Source organism: Miscanthus floridulus, chromosome 8 (assembly GCF_019320115.1).
Source record: "Miscanthus floridulus cultivar M001 chromosome 8, ASM1932011v1, whole genome shotgun sequence".
Classification (NCBI taxonomy): domain Eukaryota; kingdom Viridiplantae; phylum Streptophyta; class Magnoliopsida; order Poales; family Poaceae; genus Miscanthus; species Miscanthus floridulus.
This window is the reverse complement of record NC_089587.1, coordinates 200,783,453-200,790,921: the sequence shown is the minus strand read 5'-3', so window position 1 is coordinate 200,790,921 and position 7,469 is coordinate 200,783,453. Positions and strand designations below refer to the sequence as shown.

At 48.0% G+C, this 7,469-nt stretch overlaps 1 protein-coding gene across 1 annotated transcript; it reads left to right on the top strand.

Moving 5' to 3' along the window:
* On the top strand, nucleotides 1-558 carry LOC136470494 (uncharacterized). Its single transcript, XM_066468326.1, has one exon. The coding sequence runs from the start codon at nucleotides 1-3 to the stop codon at nucleotides 556-558; it is 558 nt and encodes a 185-aa protein (XP_066324423.1).
* The last annotated feature ends 6,911 nt before the right edge of the window (nucleotides 559-7,469 follow it).

Genomic DNA, 7,469 nt, shown 5'->3' with positions numbered 1-7,469 from the left:
ATGAATGGAGGCAGTGGCCTCAACATCATGTACGCTGAGATGCTCGACGCCATGGGCATCGACCAGTCGTGCATTCGGTCGACCGAGGCACCTTTTCACAACATCGTGCCTGGAAAGCAGGCCATGCCGCTCGAGCAAATTGATCTACCCGTCACATTTAGGAGTCCAACCAATTATAGGACAGAGACCCTTACCTTCGAGGTGGTCGGGTTCCACGGGACCTACCACGCCATCCTCCATCCAGGACGTGAAGTTCATGGCCGCCCCAACTACACCTATCTAAAGTTGAACATGCTGGGTCCATGTAGGGTCATCACCATCGGCACCTCCTTTCAGCTCACCTACGAGTGCGAGGTTGAATGTTGTGAACATGCCACGACGATTGTCGCCTCCAAAGAGCTCACAGCCATTAGGGAGGAGATTGTCGAAGAAGTGCCTAACCCCAAGCAGCCGGTCGAGTCTTTTGAGCCTATGGAAGGCTCCAAGGAGGTCCTCATAGACCCCAGCAGCTCCGAGGGCAAAGTAGTGCGCATCGGCACCACGCTTTCCTCCAAATAGGAAAGCACGCTCATCGACTTCCTCCACGCCAACAGAGACATCTTTGCATAGAGACCCTTGAACATGCCAGGCATTCCGAGAGAAGTCGCTGAGCACGCCTTGAAAATTAGGCCAGGTTCCAAGCCAGTGAAACAGCGCCTACGTTGCTTCGATGAGGAGAAACGTAGGGCCATTGGTGAGGAGATTGCAAAGCTTTTGGCGGCTGGATTCATTAAGGAAGTGTATCACCCTGAGTGGTTAGCAAATCTCGTTCTTGTAAGAAAAAGAGTGGGAAATGGAGAATGTGTGTTGACTACACGGGTCTCAACAAAGCATGTCCAAAGGATTCATTTCCTTTGCCACGCATAGACCAAGTAGTCAACTCGACCTCAGGGTGTGAAACCCTTTGCTTCCTTGATGTGTACTCTGGGTACCATCAAATCACAATGAAATAGTCTGACCAGCTCACGACATCTTTCATCACCCCGTTCAGATCATTTTGCTACATCACAATGCCATTCGGTCTAAAAAATGCAGGGGCTACGCATTAGCATTGTATGCTCAAGTGTTTCAGAGACCTCATTGGGCAAACCATTGAGGCCTACATTGATGACATTATGGTCAAGGCCAAATGGGTTGACTAGGTCATAGCCGACCTAGAGCAGACCTTTGCGAAACTCCAAGCAAACGGCATCAACCTCAACCCTGAGAAATGTGTTTTTGGGGTCCCGAGGGGTATGCTGCTGGGTTTTATCGTCCCTAAGATGGGCCCAATTCAGAACATAAAGGGGGTACAGTGAGTTACAAGTTGCCTCGCCACGCTCAGCCATTTTTTCTCATGCCTTAGCGAATGAGGTCTCCCCCTATATCAGCTTCTAAAGAAAGCCGACCATTTCAAGTGGACACTCGAGGCGCAGGAGGCGCTTGACAAGGTTAAACAGCTCCTAACAAAGGCCCCGATCCTAGATCCCCTGATCGATGGGGAACTACTCCTGCTCTACATTATGGCCACCACATAAGTGGCCAGCACCGCCCTGGTGGTAGAGTGGGAAGAAGAGGGACACACCCTCAAAGTACAATGTCCCATGTACTTCATTAGCGAGGTCTTGTCCGATTTCAAGACTCGCTACCCCCAAATCTAGAAATTCCTGTATGTCGTCCTGATCGCCAAGAGGAAGTTGTGTCACTACTTCAAGTCACACCTAGTGATGGTCATAACGTCCTTCCCTCTCAGCGAGGTCATCCAAAACTAGGATGCCACAGGGAATCATGAAGTGGGCACTCAAGCTGATGGGTCAAGGCATTTTGTATGCCCCTCGGACGGCCTTCAAGTCCCAAGTGTTGGCCGATTTTCATTGCAGAATGGACCAAGATCCAAATGCTGCCAGTAGCCATCGACCAAGAGTACTAGATGATGTACTTTGATGAATCGCTGATGAAGAAAGGCGCCAGTGTGGGGCTAGTCTTTGTTTTGCCCCTCAGGGTATGCATGAGGTACATGGTTCGCATCCATTTCCCTGCCTCCAACAATGTGGCCAAATATGAGGCACTCATCAATGGCCTACGCATCGCCATCAAGTAAGGCATCCGATGGCTTGACGTCCGGGGCGACTTCTAGCTAGTCATCGACCAAGTCATGAAGGAGTCAAGCTGCCATAATGGCAAAATGGCTGCGTATTGCCGAGAAGTCCGCCAACTAGAGGACAAGTTCGATGGTCTCGAGCTCAATCACATCCCGAGGTGGCTCAACAAAGCAGCCGACGTGCTGGCAAAGATGGCGTCCGGCCGAGAGCCGATGCCAATGGGCATCTTCGCCAGCGATTAGTACAAGCCCTCAGTCCGCTATTAGGAGCTAGAACAGACCGATGATGGGCCACCTACCCTAGGCTCAGGGGCTAACCAATCGTTGGCTCCTTCTGACCCCAAAGTCATGGAGCTTGACGAAGATCTAGTGGCAAAGCCTGACCCTCTAGCTGACTAGAGAACACCTTACCTTGACTACGTCCTCCGTGAGGCGATATCGATGGACAAAACAGAGGCTCGGTGGCTCACACGTCATGCTAAGTCCTTTGTTGTTATCGAGGGAGAGCTCTATAAGCGAAGCCACACTGGGATCCTATAGCGTTGCATCCCCATCAAACAAGGGAAACAGTTGCTAAGAGATATCTACGGTGGGGTCTGCAGGCACCATGCCACACCTAGGACCCTGGTTGGAAATGCATTCCAATAGGGCTTCTACTGGCTGACTGCAGTAGCCGACGCTGAACAGAGTGTGCACACTTGCGAAGGGTGTCAATACTACGCATGGTAGACCCACCTGCTAGTCCAAGCACTTCAAACGATCCCCATCATGTGGTCGTTCATGGTCTGGTGGGCTCGATATGATCATACCTCTCAAGAGAGCGCCCGAGGGCTATACACACTTGCTTATCATCGTACACAAGTTTACAAAGTGGATAGAGGCTCAACCAATCTCCATGATCAAGTCTGAGCAAGCCATGCTATTCTTCCTTGACATCATCCATCGCTTTGGAGTCCCGAACTCCATTATCACGGACAACGGCACACAGTTCACCAGGAGAAAGTTCCTCTGATTCTATGATGAATACCACATCCACGTCGATTGGGCTGCCATGGTGCATTGTTGCATGAACGGGCAAGTCGAGCGCGCGAATGGCATGGTCCTACAAGGACTTAAGCCTAGGATCTTTAACCAGTTGAACAAGTTTGGTGTACGATGGGTCATGGAACTCCCTATGTTGCTCTAGAGCTTGAGGACGAGCCCCAGTCGGGCCACCGACTACACACCCTTCTTCATGGTCTATGGTTTCGAGGCTATCCTCCCGACCGACCTTGACTATGGAGTGTCGAGGGTGTCGCACCCAATTTTGCATAGCAAAATCAAGTACTCATATATGTGCGCCCAGGATGTCCAAACACATATATACCATCAAATTGTAATAATATCAAAGTAAAGTACTTTATGATTTCACATATCTCATCATACTATTATCAGATAGTCTTGCTCATTGGCAACATTATTACATAAAGCGGAAATCTAAGCCCAAGCTGCCATAGAGACTTCAACTGGTGAACGTCAATCTAGTAGTCCTAGACATCTTCTAGAAACTCTTCATACATGTTATCTGTTACCCATCTAGGATTTTCGTTGAATGTAAAACAAGTCTAAGCTCACCATGCTTAGCAAGTATATCAAAGGGATCTATGAGGCTCAAAGGCTAGACACGGTTTGACTATGGTTCACAATTTTAGTTGTTCAAGTTTTAGCATCCTGAATCACTACTTTAGTGAATAATCTCAATCCCAAGTGATAATAATGAATAATCAAGATTATGTCAATTCCCATCCATCCATAGTAACCACTAATCATGATGGATCCAGATTGTTCGTATCCGTGAGCACGGCTATTATAATAGGTTAAATATTTCTACAGAAATTATACAACTTTACCCACTGTGCCATGATTCCCAATGCCAGGGTTTGCAAAGCCCACAACACCACTACCTAGGAAGTGTGGCAGGGTTTCACTATGTAACCCTTCGCTAGTCGCACTAACAAGATGTAGCTGCTAAGGTTTCAGTCGTCTAGCCGTATGTGGCCCTCCTCTTGGAGTGGCACGCGTGGTCACGGCACGGTACACACCCTGGCAGGAAAAGAAACATACCAACTAGTGCCCCCCTCTTACCCTTTTGAAAAGCTATAGACAAGCTAGTACAATCTAGTTAACAGGTTAAAGTCAGAGCCATATGACACTCGGGGTTGTACAAAACCTCCTGGGTGGCCGCTTTAGGATTAAGTCCTTATGGAGAGGCACTAGAGCACTCAACCTCGTACTCTAGCCCCCTAATTATTGCTAAAAACTCCATTTTAACACATTGCATAATACATTTAGTCATGTTTAACAATTATTTATGTTGAGTGCTGCAGCATCTATCCAAAATGCATCCCAAACCATAGGTATCAAGGATATGTGGTACAATAGTAATATAGGTAAAGTCCTTAAAGGTAATTCAAATTTAGACACATGCATGTATATGAATTGTAGAGTTCATAGGTACAAGGGGCCTTTGCTACACTTGCCTTCCTCAAAGTTCTCTTGGTATTGCTGGTCTCCCTACTGATCCTCAGTCACCTTGAGCTGATCACCCTCTAAACGTGTTCCAATTCACCAATCAAGCATCCAATCCAATCATTACATGCATACAAATAGACTTCTATTAGAATAGTATGCCAAACAGTAAAAACATAGATTGAAAAGCTTATAAAACTATTCTACGTACTGCTACGAACACATGAGCTAAAGAATCACTCAAATCAGACTTAAAACACAAAAGTTATGTATAAAACAAGTTTTAATGGCATTTTTGTAAATAAACTAAACTCAAATTTGAATTTAAACTAATAAAATTTGAATTTAAATGAATTATGGATGGCGTGCACTATTTCCTAAAACTATAGGGGCTAAAACATAAGAAAACAGGATAGAAAAGTAATTCTTTTGAACTGTACTAGACCGTGGGTTGATTTACTAAAAACCCGAGGGCTAAACTGCAAAATTGCCTAGTGGTCGCAGTTGACCGCGTCGCCGGCTGACTGGGCGGCCATGTGGCTACGCGTGAGTGGTGCGGTGCACCATGTGTGTGCGTAAACTGGTGACGTGGACGCTGTGGATTGAGTCCACGGTCCACGGTGGACCGATATGACCCCGAAGGGGTATGTTTTAATCGTGACCGTTCACTGATGATCTAACGGCGTAGGTGAACGAAGGGACTACCCTCACCGGCTTGCTATGCCCGCACGGTGGTGCCATGGGTGCTGATGGCCCGAGCTAGCCAGTGTCACTGGTATGAGCGATTTCGACCACCCCAGACCAAGCCAAGGGCACCAGAACGATGAGTGCATCAACGCGAGTCCGATACGACAGAAATGTAGGCTAGGGAAGCACGTCGGGATGATGGCCCCACGGTGGCACCATGGTTGACATGACTAGAGCTCGCTGATACGGCACTCTAGAGCGACATTCGAGTAAATGAAGGCATGGGAAGATCGAGAAGCTCACCACGAGTCCGATGGAGGTGGTCGCGGCGTCCGAGATGCCTTCGAAGGGTTCGGCAACGTACGACAGTGGCTAGAGAGAGAAAAAGGGCATGGGTGAGTGCGAATCTGAGTGACTCATTACCAAAATGAATAAATGAGGGCATCTATGGTTCCGGTGAGTCACAGTGAAGCTCACGGGTGCGTCGGCGACTTCGATTGGGCACCGGAGCGGCTGATTGTGGGGCGGCGATGTGAGCTCAGGTGAACGGGAAAAAGGAAGAGAGGGAATGGCTCGGCAGGGGGCTTTATAGGCCAGACAAGCGCGCAGAGATGGGAAACAAGCACACCGGGCTGCGAATCATGGGATTTCAAATCCCTTCCATGCCAGCGCGGGCGTGGCGGCGAGTTCCCGTAGACGGCGTGCGCCATCGTCGGGACAAAGAAGGAAGGTGAGGCGGGCAGCTGACAAGTGGGTCCTGGTTGCCAGAGAAAGAGGAGGGAGAGGTAGTGCATGACAATGGTGCAGGGCAGGCCTCCACCTAGGCTGAGCAGCGTGCTGAGCTGGGCCATGAGCAGGCTGTGCGGCCGGGCCACGTGCGCCAAGAGGGGAAAAGAGGGGAGGCGCAGGGCTGGGCCGCCAGCAGGCCAGGTGTGGGAAGGGGAAGGAGGAAAGGGCTAGGCCAGTTCTAGAGTTGGACTAAAAAGGGAGAAAGAAGAAAGTTTTTAAAAGAAAATCCTTTCCTATTTTCGAAGCTTTGAAAATTGATCAAATTCAAATGAAATTTGAATTCAACCTCAAACAACCTAGCCCTACACTCAACCAAAAACAGTATGCTTCGGCATGAATGCCACAACATGTTTTTAAACCTTGTAGTTAATTTTAATTAACTAAAATTTATTATTTGGCCTAGGTTAAAATGCATAGAAAATCAAATAAATGCTCAAATTTAATTACTAATTTGTAGATGAAATTTGAGGGTGTTACAAAGGGTTAGGGCTACGATGAGCAGGGAGCCGAGGCATCCCTCGAGGAAGCCATGGATCAGCTTGATGAAGTGTGCGACATTGCCCTCCTCCGCTCGGCCAAGTACCAGCAAGCGTTGCGCTGGTACCAAAGCCATCGGGTGCGGGGTTAGGCCTTCAACATCGGGGACCTAGTGCTCCACCTCGTCTAGAGCAACAAGAACCACCAATAGCTCTCTCTACCATGGGAGGGACCGTACGCTATCGCGAAGGTGCTCCGACCGAGCACCTACAAGCTCAAGACCATCGACAGTGTGGTCTTTGTTAACACCTAGAACATCGAGCAGCTACGTCACTTTTACCCCTAATCTATGTGTATACTTATGAAAATTAAGAATGACGTTTTTGAAATGAAAAATACTCTCTTATCAATTTTGCTATCATTTCATCAATCTTTAGTGACACTCAACCCCAGCAATGGCAAGGGGTCGGGCCTCAGTCGGGGGCTGATAAGAGTATATCTTCCGACCCTCTCCAACGTTAAGATCTAGAAGCAAGGGTTATGGAAACAGACGCTGAGTAAAACTGGTCGCACTGCAATAAACCTATGCCCCAATAGCTACGATGTTTTTGCTCACCAATGTGATTAGAGTTTTTTCGCCTGCTTCTCAAGCTTTATAGCCTTAACAATGGAATAGGTCAGAACATATTAATCTTTTTATACAAAAAAGGGAGAAGAGCCAAAAGTCTGTTCGGCCATAACAAAAGTTAAGAATGTATCCACTTATTACAAGTTCGCCGCCTGGCCTATCTAACTAACTAATTCTTTGGGGGGATGATCTCATCCTCTATCTTGGTAGATAAGTCCTGCGCTAGAGGGGCCACTTCCCTCTCGATGTCCTCTAGCTCAG

Bases quoted from the DNA above. Each gene is read 5' to 3' on its own strand.
- LOC136470494 (XM_066468326.1), top strand. From the start codon at position 1: ATGAATGGAGGCAGTGGCCTCAACATCATGTACGCTGAGATGCTCGAC.